Here is an 18,653-nt window from a genome sequence, read left to right on the forward strand (position 1 = left end):
TTCATTAGCTTCCTTCAATTATTTGTGAAAAGATCAACCAGATGCACTTTCACATAAACTCCTCTCATCCTGCTCCGGTCCAACCAACCATTTAGCTATTTTCTTTATAAGTCTCATAAGATTCTTCACAATTTGCTATATATTATTATACCTTAGGTCATTACAATCTATTTTCTTTAAGACACACTCATTAGTGTATGTAGCACTCTAAGTTCGAATGTTAAATCAGCTCTGATACCACTCTAACAACCTAATCTATTTTCACTCCAAGTTCAGCACCCCACCCCCCAAAGTCTAGTGAATTTTCCAAAAAAAATAAAAACCAGAATAATCAATCATTTAACAATCAGTTGTTTAAAACTATTTTTAAACATGAGACTAAACATTTATAAGATATTACATCAACACATTTTAAGTTTTAAAAGGTTCAAATTGCAGCTCTCATGGTAGAATCTCGAATCATACAGGCTGGCATTTAATAAATTAATAATAATGATGATATTGACCACGAATAGGAAAACGATGATGATAGCAATGAATGTTGACGTTGGATGGTAAAAATCGAACTGGCCTACAGATAATGTGACCAAAATACATTACAAATGTTGTTTTTTTTTGGAAAGCTGCTAATTTTACAGCAATTTTAAAGTACCTGGTAGTTTTGCCATAGTGTTGTTAATATTGGCTGCTATGGGTCGATGCGCTTTGCCCATAAGATCAATGTTCAATATGGTTTTATATTTTTATTTTTTAATCAATTTAAAATATTTTAAATTATGTTTACTGGAAAAACAAAAGATACGACGATCTAAGCTAATACATCATATCATTTGATGATCAAACCGATGCAACTGTGATACTGATATTAACAAAATTTGTTTTTGCACTTCAAATTAGTGATATTCTTGAAACATGCACCAACAAATGTTGGATGAACATCCAAAATATTGGTGAGCGTTAAAGTCATAACCGATTTAAGGTCGGACATTTCTTCCTTTTGATCTTCAATCCAAACTTTTCTCATTGCAAAATAAGTAAAATAAGGATCACCATGAATCTTTTGTAATATCAGTAAAAATGCATACCACATCAAATCCACATCGGATCATAGATTTCAAATTATTAACAAAGATCTCAGTTTCATTACTTCAAAGACGCATAAACTAGAATTTGAACTTGTAACTCTGGGATCTTTAAAAATCTCAATTAATCCTCTTCTTGTGCAAGTAGCGGTGAATAGATTTGGGGGATAATGAAATTTTTTAATTCATTCCGTGTGCTCCATGATAAATGTTCAAAACATCAAATTTAAAATATAAGATGATCAAACACACCTTTTAACTGGTGGTATCCATGTTCCCCAGTTTGTCTATTGAAAGGGAAAAAGAAAATCAACGGGCGGCCAAATGTAATTATCGAAACTTTAGTCCTCCTTTGTAGATAATGAGTCTTTCTGTAACTCTTGTATGCGAGAGTGATGGAAGACCGAAATTCATTAGTGAAGGAAGTTGGGTAGACGTTAGCACAAGGAGGCGTCTGGGCAGACGGCTTCTTCCCCATTAAATTCCGACGCCTTTTCCCAGAACTCGGAAGTGGAGTCCCGGACGAAAGGGAAATATTAGCTAGGACGAAAGATTCGGAACGTCGAGAATCCGGTGAATTTTCGGGGAAAAAGGTGTGTTTCGGTGGAGAATGGGGAAGTCGGATCTGAAATCGGCGTTTCTCATGGAGCAGATGAAGCAGCACTTCGGTACAGACGAGGGTAAATCACTATGCAAGAAGATCGGGCTCGTTTACCAGCTCAACATCGCCCCGAAGGTGAGCTTTGTCCTGCTTTTCTACTGTTTTTTTGTTCCCTTTGGTGTTCTAAGGTGTTGTTGGCGTTTAGTGTAGTTGGGTCTCGATGGATATATCGATGGGTTCATCTGGTATTGTAGGCTTTCTCTTGAAGTAGATTTACGCAATCATTAGAATATTTCATGTGATCTTAGCCCAACTTCTGATGGGTTCCATTTTCTCTAACTCTTAGTGGAGCAAATTGCTGCGAGATGGGATTCAAAATCTATCCAATTAATCTAATTCAGCATTCTCCGTAGTTTCACCTAGTTGGGAAATTTTGGGGTTAGCTTTTCATTTCGAATTTTTAGCACTATAATGAGTATCTTCGCATGCGGAGTGGGTTTACTTTCTTTTCTTGCTTGTTTCTCTGGGTGGCCATTGGACGTCCTGACTGAAAAAAAAAAAATAGATTCTAGACTTTTCTTTCTTTGGGTGTATGCACGACAGGGTGATGATGCCACAAGAGAGTGGACGAGTTTGTTAGCGTGCAAAAACTCTTCACTTTGTTGTGTATATTGTTCTGTTGTTTGTCCATTATAAGATTATTTAAAATAAATCCTTATCAAGTGAAAACTCAAGTATCAGTCGATCTGCATTCTGGAACATGTTCCTCTACTTGTTACAATCTCAAATTTTTTGTAGCAATGTCAGGATCTTGGGCTTCTTCTTTTCCTCTGTATGAAGTTGTTACAATACAGTTCCGGGTGAAATCTCGGATACAATATGATAGTTGGAGACTACCTAGTGCCTGAGATCTTGCAGTATCTCTTCTCGTGCATCACATGAAAAATTTTCTGCATAATTGGGTTATAGCTGCATGTGACCTGGAATCATCTGCCTGATCTATTTCATGTTTAAATGTTTTATTTTTTGTTGTTGCAGAAAATTGGCGTTGACGAAGAAATTTATGTTGTGGATCTTAAAAAGGGAGAAGTGAAAAAGGGTGAGTGGTCTCATTCTTAATATGTCTCAGGTGTGTCATCCGTATAGGGGCTCAGGGATCAGGTGCTCATAAACCAGTTCAGCTCAAAACCGAATACTTTTAATAGATTGTCGGATTTGGAAAATTGAACTTTCTTTTGTTCAAAGGCTTTTGAGCAGATAAGAAAAATATGTATAAGAAAACTTTAGCAGGTTTCTATGGGCTGACTGTTTGGCCCTTCACTCAAGAGTTGAATATGAGAATATCCTGCCCCAAGATTGATTGTTTTCCTCATGGTCTCGTTTGAATATCTGATTCTGGAAGCTCTTCCATAGTGTTGCTTACTTATTAGCATGTTTAGTGCTAACTAGCCATCCTGGTAATCAAGAATTGAGGTATATGGATAGATTGACTCAGGAAATTTTAGGCTACAGTTTTTCCAGGAGCTGAAGAAATTGTAAGTGATGCCTTCTTAATGATCATCATCTTTTGTTTTACTTTGGTTATTCAGGACCATATGAAGGCAAACCTGATGTGACATTTTCCTTCAATGACAATGATTTTATGGGCATAGCCACTGGAAAGTTGAATCCGCAAATTGCATTTATAAGGTATTCTCCAAGTGAGATTGGTCACTTAAAATTTCATACAAGACAAATCACTTGTTGTTGTTCTTACAGCATGCATAGGCTTGTTGCAGGCAGTGATGTAGAGTACCTGATTTAGATTTTTGTTCCTGTTGAAATACAAAATTTTAAGAGTCATTCTCTTGTATTGCAGGGGTGCAATGAAGATCAAAGGCAGCTTGAGTGCTGCACAGAAATTTACACCGGATATATTTCCAAAACCCTCGAAGCTTTGAACAGTATTATATTTAAGAAATTTATATGGTTTTTAATAAAGTGTACTTGCAGTTACTTTATTCATACGCTTCCTGCTGAGACCTGCATCTAATTTGTGAGGCATATAAAATATCCAAGGAAAAGGCATATTAGCAGATGTAGGCTTGGCCTTACCATTTGATGTTGCTTGAAAATCAATGGAATGCAAAGATATTCATCATCTATAATGATCTTGTTTTGATGTAATTTTTTCAACAGTTGGCAAATAGACTAAACATATAAACATATCTCAAATTCACCAGGTCTGATGAATGCCAAACAGTTTAGTACTTTAGTGGGGATCCATTCCTTTGTGGATCCATATAAAGAGAGGAGTCCAAACGTGTGAACGCAAGTTATAACCCTTCTTTTATATCTCGGATGATGTTGTAGTCTGTCAAGACCGCCTTGATATCTTTCTGTTTCATTTCCTGTGATGATTTTTTCATGGATTTTTCTTTCTGTGGCCTGAAACCAGGCACTTCATGAAGTCTTTTCTTTCACTCCTGTTTTTACTTGAAATCTTGGCTAGTAACTAGTAAGCTACCACAGAGCCACAGATGGATGGTTTACATTCATTTCCCCTGCTGTGTCCGTAGTACGGTGCCATGTGGTTCCTTTTTTCATGTGGCAACTTGGCTTTTCTTGCCTCTTTCTACTCAGTGTGCTTATGGGAGCAACTAAAAAGCTGCCATCGTCTGGCGTCACAGTTAGTTAATCTCTTACTCTGGCTTAGTGGGTGCAAGTTTGAAATCTGTTTCTTTGGTGTTTATCTATTCTCTCTGGTTGAATCATGCCAACAAAACCTGGAGGCTGATCCTGCTCAAGTGATATATATTATTAAACTGACAACAACTTATTAGCTCCTCAATTTGGTGCTGGGGAGGACCTCAGGGAATCATGACGGCCATGGCTTGCAAACAAAGATACTCCCCTTTTCTTCCTAGTGCAGGTAGCATCCGTTCCTCTATCACCGCACCACATGCATGTTTCCTTGGAGCCATTTTTAAGGGCTGCTAGCATGCTTTTCTAGTTACGAACTATTCATGAGGCATGAGATCATGCATCATATGTGAAGAAACTGGGAGCATGCCCTTGTATAGCGATAAATTCCTATGGTAACTTGTATAGAGGTTTTCTCTCTGTTTACCAAGCTCCTTGTTGCTAGGCTTGTTTGGCATTTGCCAAGCACCTTGTTGCTAGGCTTGTCAAAATGGTACATTTTAATTGGTATCTTCATGCATCGAGCATGAATGGCCGACTATGAAATGGCACATTTTCATAGGTCGGACTGCACGCACATGCAGACACCAACTAGAAATTGTCGGGTTTACCACCCTATTGTGCCAGCGTCGGAGAAATGACTCGGACTTGAGGTTTTATCTTTCCACAAGCTAATCTCCCTCAAAGGGCTCATCTGCTCTCTTTCTTTCTCCGGAAGCCATCGCGAACTGGATCAGATTCAGGTCAACCCTCTGATTAAGCCAAATCTGTTTACTCAAATTTGTTAGTCTAAAGTATGAGATAAGTCGTTGTAAATCTCCGTCAGCCATTGCATTCAAATCGAATCTGAATGTTCATGAATGTGCATCATTTTTCCACTAGCCATGTCTGGATTTTGGTTGTGGACAATCTGATCTTATTCCTAAATGTAATTCAAAGTTTAATGAAACTAGATTCAATTTGGTTTGCTTGCTAATGATTAAAGTGAACCCGTTTAAATTCGTGCGGTTTTTGGGCATGGATCTTCGCCCTGGGCGATTGACATACGACACTATTTATTTCTGCACTGAGAAGAGGTACTTAGAAGCCTACAAATTTGATCTTTGAGTTGATAAGAATAATGTCTCCAAATTCGTAGACCGTATTTGCTTCCCCTATTTTGCCATGAAAATAGACTGTTTCACTAGGACAACAGCGATCTTTTTGGCTGAGTGAAACAAACATCAAAAAGTCTATTTTGTACTTTTTATAGGCCCGATAACGTGCTCATAATCTTTCCTGCCACTTCATCTTCTTGGCAAAATTAGTGTCACACTTTTACCTACCATTAGACTTTAGTGGCAGGCTTCTCCATTTTCCACAACTCTCTTCCTTTCATCCAAATATTTTTCTCCTTCATCAAAACAGATGAACCCTAGTTGCTGACAGCTAATCTTTTAGTCTTCAACTTTGAAAGACTCTTCACCGCTTTTTAAAATTTTCAAATAATTAAAATTATAAATTCAGTCAACAGAAGTTAATTTGTTATGACATTTTAATTGCGACAGTCACTACTTGTTAAATACAAAACTTAGAGTAAAAATTAAACCGAATTAAATGATAAACTTAGATGAGAATAAGCGGATTGTGTTACGTGAAGTCCTTCATTTGGCAATCCAGACAGTGGATCTCTGTCGGATAATTGAAAAAGTGTGACCTCTTTGAGGTTAAAACAAGGATTATAAAGAAATGAAAATTCTCTGTTCATTGATAGGATTATGGTTTTTTTTTTTTTTTTGCTTTGATTTACTTGGGTCCCATTGAATCCAGCAATCTTTCTCTGTTAAATGCCAAACCCTCCAATTTTTCGTTTATTTCCTCCTCGACCCTCTGCGCCATCTCTCGTATTAAAGCACCCCCTCGTTGTCGTGGCAAATGGCGTCCCTTCCTTCCCCCAACATCTGGGTACGGTACGGAGTTCCAGCGCTCCCCGTTCAGGAAGACGACATATCGCTGTCGGAGCTTCTAAACGGCGGCCAACCTTTTCCATTCCCTCGTATTGCCTTCACCATTCACGCTTCGCACTCCAACGGGCCACCGGATCCTTCAGTTGCAGAACATTGAGCGATTCTTTCTCTCTCTCTCTCTCTCTCTCGCTCTCTCTCGCTTGCTGATGCGTTTCTCCGCTCATCGCGATGGATTCAGTGTGGATGGATTTCAAAATGGCAATTTGCTTTGCCTTCGCCATCCTCGTGACGAGGTTCGTTCTCCACGTCTTCGTCTACCAGGTGAAGTTCCGCATCTTGGGTCTCCTGTTTGTCGAAATTTTGCTATAGATGCAATTGTCTACTATCTTTCTTCTAATCGTGTACCTGGGTCGTAAAGACATCCCGCGAGGAGATGTTATTCCGGGTGCAAGATTTTGTTTTAGGATTCGGAATTTTTTCTGCATTTTTCTTTTTAAACCTTTTTGGGATGGGATTGATTCTCAGTTTTACTGATGTGGGGTTCGTTTAGTAATTTGAGTTTCTTGCTTGGTGGGGGACGATTAAGTGTGGATCTTGGTGCCTTTTATTTTTCCGTGGTCATTTGTACGCAATGGCGGTATCCAAGCTTCAATGGATGGTGCTTTTGATTGATGTAGAAAGTAGAAACACGTTGGGAAGAAATGTTGCTTGATATTTATTGGAGGCCCCTTCACAGCTTCAATCTTTATTCTCTGATTTCAGTTTTTGTACGAAGGGAAATATGTATGTATCCATGTAGTTTGGGTTGTATTCAGAATATAGTCATATACTCTTTCATTCCATAATTCAAAATTTGTTTATGATCATGCCGACTATGGATTACTTCTGTTTTCCAACGTTCGATGTTCATTTTATGACGGAGATTCCTCTTGTTTTTTTTTTTTCAGAAGCTTGCAAACTGGTTGTTGGATGGTGGCACTGCATTGTCCTTAAAGCTAACTGAAGCTAAACAGGTCAAGATCGCAAAATGCTGCGAGTCCATGTGGAAATTTACATACTATGCTACTGTTCAGGCTTGTGTTATTTGCATAACCTACCATGAACCGTGGTTTCGCGACAAGAAAGAATTTTTCAAAGGATGGCCAAAGCAAGATCTCAAGTAAGATGTCTCTTTCTTTGGCATCTTGATACGTGATTAACATCGCATGGATAGGTGATTATAAGTTTCTGTTCGTGTTGTTGTCACTACTTTCAACTTTGTTGTTATCGCTAGAATATTTATTGCATGTTGAACATGGTTGGGTATGGTGTAGTTGACAAGAAAAAGATAGTTATCTTCCTATTCACTGTTATTCAACTAACCGCTAACTGCTAAAGCAAAGCCTTTATTCATCCTTATGTTGTAATTAGGTGATTCATCATAGAAATCATGAAACGTTGCTTCCGTTCTGAAACTTGAGAGGCATTTCTCTTCTAATGTGTAGCTTCTTTGATCCTTCGATCCTGCCAAATTAGACAAGTTCGTGTCTAAGGTGATAATGATATACATTGCATTTGTTTGAAACTTGATAAATTTCATCAACTCCCTTTGCTCCTCAAAATTTTGAAAATATTCTAGGAGGTGTCTTTTACTATGGAGCATTGCCGAGGTAAGGCTGTTGCAATAGAATAAGGACAAGCAATGGAGACTGTTTGAGTTATACCATGTAATTTGAAAATCTAAAATAGACTATGGGGAAAAATAAAAAAAGGGCCAAGTATGTTTTCCTGGAAGGCCAAACGAGCTGATGCACATGTTCACGGCCACAGAGTCATTGTTTCCCTAGCCAAGGACCTGTGTCAAGAGACTCTTCTTTGATCTTAGTTCTTAAATTTACGGTGCCAACTTTTGAAGCAGAAATGAGTTTATGGATATGAAGTTGTTTTGTTTTGATTACAATCTTATAAAGCAGCTTTTGCATTCTAAGATAATAATATTTCATTCAAGTGCATATTTAGTTATTTACTAACTCTCGGCTTTGGTTCGTTCTCTTAATTAAGTCCCTTTACCTGGATGAAACTTTAGTTACTTGATTTTGTCTGATAACATCGTAAATGTTTTTTTCTGCCTATTTCTATCTGTTGTGTTAGCTGTTATTTTGCATTTTCATTTAGTGCATTGTGCTGGTTTATTTCAATATTTCTCCCTAAACTTTGACTATTTGTGTTCTTAGGCCTTCTCTGGGACTTCTTTACATGTGCCAATGCGGATTCTACATCTACAGCATTGCTGCCCTCCTCACATGGGAAACTCGAAGGAAAGATTTTAGCATAATGATGTCACATCATATAGTTACGGTTGTCCTAATTGGGTTCTCTTATGTTACAAGGTATTGTATTCTCTGAAAATCTGTTTATGAACCTCCAGTTCACTGCTACATCTTGTGCCCCTGTTTCTAACTGTGTATACTGTGATATTGTAATGTGCATACATAAATCTAATGATTAGTTATTTCGCTCCTTTGATCAAGTTCAGATGTTTTTTCATTGAAGGCTTCTCTTTGTCTGACATTATCTTGCTAAACTACACATATACACTCAACATGATTTTTTTTTTACTTAAATTGGTTAAGGTAAAAGGATGATTAACTGAATGCTGCTATGACAGTTGCCACATGTCACTGCCCATGATTTCAAGCTGTTTAAGATGTACAAAGGGTTCATGTAAATAAGACTTTTAGTGAGCACGAGGATTGGTGTTTAATGTTATTGTGCATAGGTATGTTCAGGCAATCGTACCTGTAGATGCCTGCTTTCAAGGTCATGTCATAATTTCACAATTTCCTCCTATATGTTTTCTTTGTTTTTTTTAATTTTCTGTTTGATTGTTTTAGGTGTTCTTCTTTGTGTGGTTCCAGCTATCATTTTCTGATCTGTATCTTCAACTTCTGAATATTTAATGACCAAGGAGTAACTGAATCAATTTTTTGTCTCTCTTCGTGCTTGTACGATTATTTCAAAGCAAAATACTGCCTCATCTGCTTCTACAGCATGAAACACTTTCTTTTCATATCATGATGCTGCATCTGCACATATGCTTATATTGACCAAAAAATTACAGGGTTTATGGATTTAATGGAGCTTCCTGAGGAAAGAAATAAGATTTTGTCCTTTGTTTGATAATCAATTCCATTGGTCACCGTCATCCCAATGTGGATTCGTGTAACTTTAGGGAGTTCTGTAATTTATATTATGCTGAACATGCATGATTCACAAACTGACCTTTTTCTTGATACCTCAAGCATATGCACAGCCTCCCTATCTGTGCAGGTGCGTCATAAAATTGATCGGTTCCTCCTTTTTTGCTGTATGATGCTCTTTTCCTTTTTCTGCACCTCCTTCTTCACTTGGCTGATGTATCTGTCCAACTAGAGCTGTGTTCTACTAAAATTTTAAGTAATAATCTCCCAATTGCAGGTTTTTCCGTATTGGATCCATCATACTAGCTTTGCATGATGCCAGCGATGTATTTATGGAAGCTGCTAAGCTCTTCAAATACTGTGAAAAGGAGCTTGCAGCCAGTGTCTTTTTTGGATGTTTTGCTATTTCATGGCTTATCTTGAGGCTGATCATCTTCCCTTTTTGGGTAATCTGGAGCTCTAGGTAAGAATGTCATGGGCATTTTGACTTTCAGGATCCTCAACATGGTTGCTGTTATTGTAGCTAACAGTTAGTGCTGCTGCCATTGTTTTTTTTCATTGGCTGCTGCAGCTATGATTCTGTTCAATATCTGCCACTTAACGAGGTTTATGTCCGTGCACTCTACTACCTATTCAACACAATGCTTTTGACACTTCTCGTGTTTCACGTGTACTGGTGGATTCTCATATATTCTATGATCTTGAGACAACTGAAAAACAGAGGAAAGGTTGGGGAGGATATAAGATCAGGTAATTGTTCTCTTTATTTTCTAAAAAGGAAAATCAATCCAACAAATCTTAGAACATAAATGTAGCCTAAACTTGAAAACTAGGCCAGCAGTGCAGTTTGATGCATGTCGTCTTCCCCTTTGGCTGTCCTGTAGTCACAAAATGTTTCAGCTGATTGCAGGTATTCTTCCAGTTAGTTGTTTGTGTATTTTAGGCAGGATGCTTTCTTCCAAGAAGTTGCGTTGCCTGTGCCTTTTCTTTGGGTTGCCTAACAATTAAACCAATTGAAACCTTCAAAGAGAATCCATTGTTGATTGTGTGGCCATCTTCGAAGCATGAAAAATGAGTTAACATTGACTTTTCAAATTTCAGATTCCGAAGATGAGGACTAGGTGTAAAGTGGTATCTGCTGGGTCATAAGCTCCCCCTGTAGCATTCATTCCAGCTCTCAAATGCAAGCTCTGTACTCTACTTATCCAAGTAGGCTGTCATGGGGATGCTAGTAACAGTGAGTTTCTGCATTTGATTAAATTGCTCACAACAGCAAGCATCTTCTATCGGCACCGTGCCAGTTTCTTTGATGTAAATTGGTTACAATATTGTTATCTTTCTTTTGCATTTTTTTTTTTGTTCCATGATAACTTGAGAAAATACTGAGTTGTGGAAGACCTTTCTATTCGGCACTTGTGCGTTGGTCTGATTTTTCCTCCTAAGGTGTATTTTCTACCATTTTGTTTTGATCGACAATGCAAATAAGAAGTTTCAGATAAAAGCTTAATGCATTGGGCGCGCAAGTGTAATTTTTTCGCTGGTTCTGCAGTAGAGCTTGTTCGCCATATCTCTTTCTCGTAGTGGGCCGCACGTGAGGAAGAGGCTCACAGCGACAAATTGGGACACACGCTGGTTGGTTTGGCATGTGCAAGAGTAATGGCGCACCATGCCTTAGAAGCTGAATCGGAGGGATGTTTTCCTCACAAATGGAGCTGAAGCAATGGCTTGAAGTTTGAATCTTTAAAACTTCACCAGATTTTTGGTGCTCTTGACCTTGATCCATCTAGGGTTATGTTGGACCACGTTTAGACTAGTTCTACGTCAGGAAAACCGATACTCAAGTACATAAACTATGTTGAAGAATAATTGCTACGATTTTGAACTTCGGAGATTTGTGGATATCCACCAAATTTCATAAACCATTACTGGCTTCGTATATCAATTGGACGTTGTGTTATCCAGCCTGAATTTTACTGACCTTTTTCAGTTGAATTGCTGAGAACTGCATCACCCTGAGTTGGGCCCCTAACCAAAAGAGTTTGGTTAGTTCAGGTGAGTGAGAGGATCAACTCACCAACCGAAGTGAAGCTCAAAGACCCCCCCATTCTTCCTGCCTTTAGGGTCCTGAGTTGTGCCGATGTCAGTGACAGAACGGTGTTTTAACTTGGATATCGCGTCATACCACCTTAAGACACATGAGCATAGCGCCCACGGGAAACAGGCCCCTAACCCGACCAGCTACACTATGTCTCTTGAGTAAAGTTTGGCTAGTTGGGATTTGGCTATCTTGAGAATGAGTTGAACAAACTATATGGACCAAAAGCTCGGGGACTTGTGATATTTCTATCACACAAAAGAGACAGCAGCACCTGATCTAACTATCGCTGCAACCCTTATCAAAAGTATTATTTGTACTGAACGTGGGCTTGGGCTGTTTTTTTTCTGCCTCTGCAGCAAAAATGGCTTCTAAATTCTCACTGTTGGTATGATAATGGTGCCCCTCACTCCATTTTCCTCTCAATTTTGACCTCAGCATATTCCTCCTCCCTCGGATTCTCAGTGTGAAAGCCAAACACATTACCTACCAAGAAAGTCTTCCATTGCTTCGGCCTTAAGATTCATAGCCTGATTTTTCAACTCTAAAGTCTTCTTTTCAACTTTGAAAGATTTAAGAAAACCCACCAATGGGCTGCGCAAGTAGATCGGATTTTTTGAGGTACCAATTTTTTTGTACCATTTCTTCAGGGGAAAAGTTGTTGAACTACAAACAGTCCTTGGTTTTGAAAGGGGACTTCTCAGTGTGAAAGCTAAACACAGTACCAACCAAGAAAGTCTTCCATTGCTTCGGCCCTAAGATTCATAGCCTGATTTTTCAACTCTAAAGTCCTCTTTTCAACTTTGAAAGATTTATTAAGGAAACCCGCCAATGGCCTGTGCAATCAGATCAGATTTTTTGGGGTTCAAATTTTTGTACCATTTCTTCAGGGGAAAAGTTGTTGAACTACCTTGGTTTAGAAAGGGGATGTCTGGCAATATGAACATTAACATGCCATTAACTGTGTTGGTGTTCCTAATGATAAGCGAATTTCCAAGCAAATCGATATCATAGTTTCCCATATGATCCAGGTTCAAATTTGACGCAGAACAGTGAATATCATAATAAAGCAAAACGCAGTGAAGAGAAATCCAACGTCTAAATCTGCTGCTCCCTCAAACTTAACCCTAAAAAATAAATATCATGATAGACCAAAGAAAATAAAGGGTTTTATACGAGATTGAGCACGGCCACCATGGACTTGATCTGTGTCTCCGATTCCTAATATACAACCGAGTTTGGATCTAGATGTAGCGAGACCCATACCCGAGGCATACAATTTGAAAATTGGGGCCCGAGGAGGAGAGCGACGATTAGTCGATAGGAGCGCGCCACGTGGCTAGAAGACGACCAGTTGCTTCGGCCTGGGGAAAAGAGAAAAAGAGCGGGGGATCAGGGGGAGGGGAAGCCGGGAAGGGAGGAATTGAGCGAAGCGCCCAACTGCCGAGGGGAAGCGATCATGGGAACTGTTCTTGACTCGCACTTCCTTGCCCTCACTGCCATCGTCACTGTGCGTTCGGCATGAACTCTCTCTCTCTCCCTCCCTTTCTTTCTGTCTCTGTGTGTGTGTGCATTGATGGTTTGGGATTCTTGGCTTGTGGCAGATTGGATACCAGTTCCTCTTCTTCGTCGTCACCGCCTTGCTGAGGTTCGACAAGGTCACCGACTTCGCTGGTAACGGACTCCTCTTCCAAACCCATCCGCACTTCTCCTTCTCTTTTGTTTTACCGTTTTCGACGGCAGGGGAAAGCCATGAGTATCGCTCGCCAAGCGGACTCGACAAGTGGATGCTTTCCCCATCGCTTCTTGCCGTTTCCATTGTTGATAAGGTGCGTTTTGAATGCAGAAGGGGACCTTCCGTTGAGAAGTTTTTCTGTTTGGGAAAATCTGTAGGTCTCTAGGTCTTTTGGCCTCATACAAACATGATGACTTTCTTCTAAGACGAAATTATCCAGTGTTCTTCCTATCCAAAATAAATGAACTGAAAAGGAATACTGTGAGAAGTGAGACTATATCCACGGGTAACGCTATCATCTGAACAAATTTCTAGGCATTCGGATGGCCCCATATGGATTTTTCCGGCACTTTGTAGTTTGTATATATTTAGTAAATCTGGACGTTTGGTATTGTCGCTGCAAAAAGGCCTCCGTAAGTCCTTTATTTACCTGCAACAAATAAATTAAATTTTTCTGGACATCTCGCTTGTTCCGGCTCGTACTTGTCAAGTTTGCCGTTAAGCTGCTTCTTTCATTTCGTTTGAGAAGCTTTTGATTAAAGGAAATGACTCAAAACCTTTACTAATGATTTTTTGAACTAGGAACTTGCTTTTCAAGGTAAAACGGAAGAATTGTTTTAGCAGAAGAATGAAAATGAACATATTATTTATTATCGTCGTTTAAGATGAGCTGCATTATGCAAGAGTAACGCGAACAAAGCAGTGCTTTTACATTTTTCATAAATGTACGTCGTGGCAATGTGATTTTTTTTTTTTTTTCTCAAGGGAGACGTAGCACAACTCTATCTCCGCTAGAATTGGCAACAAAAGTAAAATAATAAAGTTGATCATTGCATTTTCAGAAATGCAAATGCAGATTGTTTCTCTGTTTCTTCTTGTCAAACTATTCGCGTTGTTGTTTTAGCCATTTTAATCAGTTGAGCAAACGACGTTGCATATAGCTACTTTAATCAGGGGAATGGGGGACGCCTTCGGGCTTTTTTTATGAACAGTGGGTTGTTAACCTCCCAAATACTAAGTTAAACTCATATGTTTCACAGTAACCTTGACATCGTCTTTGGCCGACTGGTATCCTCTGATACCAATGTATCGGCCCTGTCACCGAAACACACAAGGCGATGTGAATCTTGAAAGGTTTCTTGCTACCTTTTTTGTAAATTAGTTTATTAGATTAGCTTCGATATTTTTTTGGATGGAAAAATGGAAGATATGCCAATATGGTCTGTTGTGTATCGCGTCGATGGATACGGCCCCATATCGGTTGACAAAATCATACAGTGCCCCCATTGATACCGATAACACTAGGTTATTGTGAAACGAAAAGGCTCCACCATCATATCCGGAGTATGGGTACAAGATTTCTGAGGAGAAGAAGTACCAAAAAATGAAATTGTGCTGGAGCTAAACCGTGTGATCACATGCATGCACGCAAGATACCGTTAACGACTTAAACGTATTTTGTTTTTATTTTCTTCCTGTAGTTTAGTACTTTCTTTCTGGTTGAACCTCCATTTTCGGTTCTCGCTTCTCCTTTTCCCTGTCCTATCTTTTTCTTTCGTTGCCTCTCCTGCTTTTGACCTTTACTTTTATTAGTGTGGCAAGTTATGCTACATGGCAAAGCGGGTGTACCTCATATCTTCTTCTGCTCATACTTCTTCAATATCTGTATGCCGGTGATTCATTAAAACCCACTTGTTATAATGGCATTCAGTGTTGGTTTTCCTCATCTAATTAAGGCCGCCTTACGTTCTGCTTCTGTAGGCAGCACAAATTTTGTCATCCTCGCCGTATTAACGCTTTGCGTTAGAGGAGTATGGCATTTTAGACAGGTAAAATTCTCAAATTTTACAGCGAGATATTTTCTTCATATCTGTTCTGTTCATGTTAATTACTTCAACATGGATACATTGTTATGATTGGAAAAGTAGACTACCAGAAAAAATGCAGTAAACTGATGGTAACATAGGGAGATGACCTCGTTTTCTCTTGATCTTAGTGCAACAGATTCATGATATCCTGAAAATCCTTACTTTTCTCAAAAACCATGATTCTCTAATGATATTAAAGTGATGCTTATTAGTTTTCCTCGTATGCTTTTTTTACTTTCTTTACATTTTATTGTGCTCATATTACGAAGTTAAATTATGTTTCTTTAGCTGTCAGTGACTTTTCTTTTTTTATTTGTTTCGAATCTTCCGATGGTTTCCCCAGACAAGAAGTTGCTTATCTCAAGCCGTTGATACGAACAAATCTCTTAGATTTACTAGATTCTTGACTCTGTATGCGGACTTATAATACTTTGTCTTGCTATGTGCATTTGTATGACAAATATCATGCTAGTCCTGCACGACTGAGATGATGGGTTTTACTTGTATTCTTCCATATGATAGAGCCATCTTCTATACTAAGAGTGCATGCTGAATGCAGATTCTCATATTAATCATTTGGTCATTGAAGAACGAGCATGCGTTGTGCATTGAGGCGGCAATAGACAACATTCCTTGTTTATCATGATCTGCTAGGGTTAATATATTAGAATGCGCTTACATATTCCGTGTAAACTTACCATTACTTTTCATTCTTCAGGTGGTTTTGAGCTTGCTTGTGGTTGTATGGGGTCTTCGGCTGGGACTCTTTCTGTTAATGAGGTTGGACTATATGATTGCACGGAATTGCCCACATATCTGACTATCTGTTAATGACTGGTTCTGATAGTGGTTGCACCTTGCATATGTGCGCATGGAAAAAGAAAGCCATATATATACCTTCTTTTCTACCTAAATTGTCCTCTCCCTTATGTGTTGTAACTTTTTAAATGGTCTTTCTTTGAATTTCTGTCCTGTCTCATTGCCACTAGGATTCTTAACTGGGGTGAAGACCGGCGGTTTGATGACATGCGGGATAATTTAGGAAAATTAGCTGTATTCTGGATATTCCAGGTTTGATGCATTCAGTGTTGCTTCACACTTGCTTTCCTCTATATGGATTTTCGTTCATTCTGTATTTCATCATCATATTCTTCACTTTTGGCAGGCAGTCTGGGTATGGACTGTAAGTTTGCCTGTAACAATTGTTAATGCTAGTGACATGAACCCTGGGGTCAAAGTCCAGGATATTATCGGGTGGATCATGTGGGTCGTGGGGTTTTCTGTTGAAGCAACAGCAGATCAACAGAAGTTGCAATTTAAAAATTCTCCTGGAAACAGAGGAAACTGGTGCAATGTAGGGCTCTGGAAATTTTCGAGGCATCCAAATTATTTTGGTGAGGTCAGTTGAAATGTAACTCCGGGGTTGCCGTAGCTGGTGGATCTGGAATACCGGATGCCTCTTTTTTTTTTTAATGCTTTTTTATTTTGTTCGTCCCCTTATGCATGTTTGCTTGCACATTCAGGCAAACATATAGATGCTTCTAATTACAAGGAAGCACAGAGGCTAAGTTCCGCTTTTTTCTTCTAGTGGCCCACCTTTTTGTGCTAAGTGCTATTCGAACTAGAATCCTGTTGCATTGCAGAGGCCGAGTGTGATGCTTGGATTAGCTGAAGTTATACTAGGCTTAATCTCTCAGTTCCTCCTCACTGTGATTATTTGTTTTGATTTCATAATGCATCTAGATTTTGCTTTGGTGGGGCATTTTCGTGGCATCTACACCCGTGCTAGAAGGTGCCGAGTGGCTGGTAGTTGTTGGACCAGCGTTCCTCACATTGTTGCTTCTTTTCATTAGTGGCATCCCACTGCTTGAGGTTTGCTCTATTTGTCGATGTTCTTTGCACACCTATGGAATTATCTGAGGAACTGCTAGACCCTTGATTGATTATCTGCAACGTGATTGCCCACCGGGTTGCAGGATTCATCAGACAAGCGTTTTGGCACCAGGGCAGAGTACCTCTTATACAAAAAAGTAACAAGGTATTTTTGATCCATTATCTTCATACCAATACTCGAAGAAGTGCAATACGTACGACTGACACAGGAAATTGACTGCAGCCCTCTTATTCCTTTACCGCCAACTGTATATGGAGAATTACCGGCATGGTTGAAAACGTATTTTCTTTTTGAATTTCCTATGTACAATCGCAGTCTACCTCAAAGTGAAAGATCAAACTGGTATGGCAATCTAATGCTGGACGATTCACTTGCTTCATAGTAATTGCACACTTGCTCAATTCTTTGTACTACGTGGCGTGGTGAATGTCTTTGTGAAATGCTTTTCCCGTGCATCCTTAGTATGTATGACCTGCGGTTTTCTTATTCTCCACGGTTCTATTTTTCTTCTCGTCTATGGAGGCATTTGTCTTTCCAAGTTTGTATTCTTAGTGTATCTAAATTTTAAACTATCCCTGTTGAAATTGGCATCAATATATAAAGTTGCAGTGGTAATTGTTTATGAAAATTTTGATTTTCTTCGATAGCCTGTGTTTATGGTAGCTGACTAGTGGTCGCCTCTACTGGATTGTCCATCAATCAGTTAATCATGCATGCTGGCTTGGTTGATTGAACAGTTTTCACTTCAATTTTGCTAAATTGCACTCGTGGAAGGACGAGTTCATTTTGTTGCATTTGAGCTTCTAGAGAATTTGGCACCGTTGCTACGATCAGATTAGAATTTCTTCAATAACATTAGGCTCGGGATTAGGAGTATGGCTTCTGACTACTGCTCTCTTGCACATCGTTCTACTTTTTTCTGTTTCTTGTATTTAAATATTTCGTGCAAGTATAGATGACATCTCATTTTGCTGAACGTGCTTCTGGAGAATTTTGCATACCTGGCATGGGTCCGCGTATTTCCGCAGTACGGATGGGTTTATTGAAGTTCTCTCGCTCACAGCATTCTACCCAAGACATTCTTGTTATTTTCTTTTTCATGTATTTCATGAATGATATAGAACTGCTACAATTTCCTCCTTTAATTTCTCTTAGCATTTTTTTTCCATTTGTATCTCAACTTAATGCACTAGTGCCACCTGAATTTGATCGAAGACGTAAGAACGAATCTCGACGCGCAAATAAAAGCCAAGGTCTATCTTTTCGTTGACTTCTTTTGCCCCGCCATAGTTTTCTAACTTTTTTTTTCTTCTTTTTTTTGCCATTTTACATCTACGCATTTGGGTATAGAACATCCATCCTCCCAGTCCTGGGGTTTACAAGTTTATGATCTTGAACGTTTGACTCTTTCTGCAAGGTGTAGACTATCGGCAGGGAGGACCGGAAAGGCAGATTGATGCAGTTCGGTGCCAAGAATGTTGTAATTCTAATATTTAGGAAAACAGTGTCATGTGAATAAGCTACTTTTTCTGGAAAGTTAAATAAGTTCCTTTGTTTGTAGGACATACCAC

At 39.0% G+C, this 18,653-nt stretch overlaps 3 protein-coding genes across 6 annotated transcripts; all 3 read left to right on the forward strand.

The window, feature by feature from the left end:
- Nucleotides 1–1,485: 1,485 nt before the first annotated feature.
- On the forward strand, nt 1,486–3,830 carry LOC116258656 (sterol carrier protein 2). Its single transcript, XM_031635933.2, has 4 exons — nt 1,486–1,818; nt 2,722–2,782; nt 3,273–3,372; nt 3,542–3,830. The coding sequence occupies exons 1-4, from the start codon at nt 1,693–1,695 to the stop codon at nt 3,621–3,623; spliced, it is 369 nt and encodes a 122-aa protein (XP_031491793.1). The 5' UTR covers nt 1,486–1,692; the 3' UTR covers nt 3,624–3,830.
- Nucleotides 3,831–4,610: 780 nt separating this feature from the next.
- Nucleotides 4,611–10,904, forward strand: LOC116258655 (ceramide synthase LOH2). The gene is made up of 6 exons (XM_031635932.2): nt 4,611–6,632; nt 7,259–7,470; nt 8,525–8,680; nt 9,768–9,953; nt 10,062–10,240; nt 10,592–10,904. Exons 1-6 carry the CDS (start codon nt 6,540–6,542, stop codon nt 10,609–10,611), a joined length of 846 nt encoding a protein of 281 aa, XP_031491792.1. The 5' UTR covers nt 4,611–6,539; the 3' UTR covers nt 10,612–10,904.
- Nucleotides 10,905–12,960: 2,056 nt separating this feature from the next.
- Nucleotides 12,961–18,647, forward strand: LOC116259371 (uncharacterized). 4 transcript variants are annotated; one of them, XR_004173908.2, is made up of 11 exons: nt 12,961–13,095; nt 13,190–13,259; nt 15,082–15,149; nt 15,907–15,968; nt 16,178–16,259; nt 16,354–16,587; nt 16,932–17,060; nt 17,165–17,226; nt 17,305–17,424; nt 18,276–18,335; nt 18,506–18,647. XR_004173908.2 is itself a non-coding variant. In XM_031637160.2 (10 exons), the coding sequence occupies exons 1-10, from the start codon at nt 13,045–13,047 to the stop codon at nt 18,537–18,539; spliced, it is 918 nt and encodes a 305-aa protein (XP_031493020.1). In that variant the 5' UTR covers nt 12,961–13,044; the 3' UTR covers nt 18,540–18,647. The 4 variants fall into 4 exon arrangements, 3 of the variants coding, with proteins under 3 accessions (XP_031493020.1, XP_031493021.1, XP_031493022.1); XM_031637160.2 differs by lacking the exon at nt 18,276–18,335 and having other exon boundaries at nt 18,500–18,647; XM_031637161.2 differs by lacking the exon at nt 18,276–18,335.
- Nucleotides 18,648–18,653: the final 6 nt, after the last annotated feature.

The sequence above is a fragment of the Nymphaea colorata genome, chromosome 8 (assembly GCF_008831285.2).
Source record: "Nymphaea colorata isolate Beijing-Zhang1983 chromosome 8, ASM883128v2, whole genome shotgun sequence".
NCBI lineage: Eukaryota > Viridiplantae > Streptophyta > Magnoliopsida > Nymphaeales > Nymphaeaceae > Nymphaea > Nymphaea colorata.

Excerpts from the sequence above, each read along its gene's own strand:
- LOC116258655 (XM_031635932.2), top strand. The coding sequence starts at position 6,540 with ATGGATTCAGTGTGGATGGATTTCAAAATGGCAATTTGCTTTGCCTTC. Across the intron at positions 7,471-8,524 it reads TGGCCAAAGCAAGATCTCAA|GCCTTCTCTGGGACTTCTTT; the intron begins GTAAGATGTCTC and ends TTGTGTTCTTAG. Across the intron at positions 9,954-10,061 it reads TGGGTAATCTGGAGCTCTAG|CTATGATTCTGTTCAATATC; the intron begins GTAAGAATGTCA and ends TGGCTGCTGCAG.
- LOC116259371 (XM_031637160.2), top strand. The coding sequence starts at position 13,045 with ATGGGAACTGTTCTTGACTCGCACTTCCTTGCCCTCACTGCCATCGTC. Across the intron at positions 17,227-17,304 it reads TTATACAAAAAAGTAACAAG|CCCTCTTATTCCTTTACCGC; the intron begins GTATTTTTGATC and ends AATTGACTGCAG. Across the intron at positions 17,425-18,499 it reads CAAAGTGAAAGATCAAACTG|GTGTAGACTATCGGCAGGGA; the intron begins GTATGGCAATCT and ends TCTTTCTGCAAG.
- LOC116258656 (XM_031635933.2), top strand. The coding sequence starts at position 1,693 with ATGGGGAAGTCGGATCTGAAATCGGCGTTTCTCATGGAGCAGATGAAG. Across the intron at positions 1,819-2,721 it reads AGCTCAACATCGCCCCGAAG|AAAATTGGCGTTGACGAAGA; the intron begins GTGAGCTTTGTC and ends TTGTTGTTGCAG. Across the intron at positions 2,783-3,272 it reads AAAGGGAGAAGTGAAAAAGG|GACCATATGAAGGCAAACCT; the intron begins GTGAGTGGTCTC and ends TTGGTTATTCAG.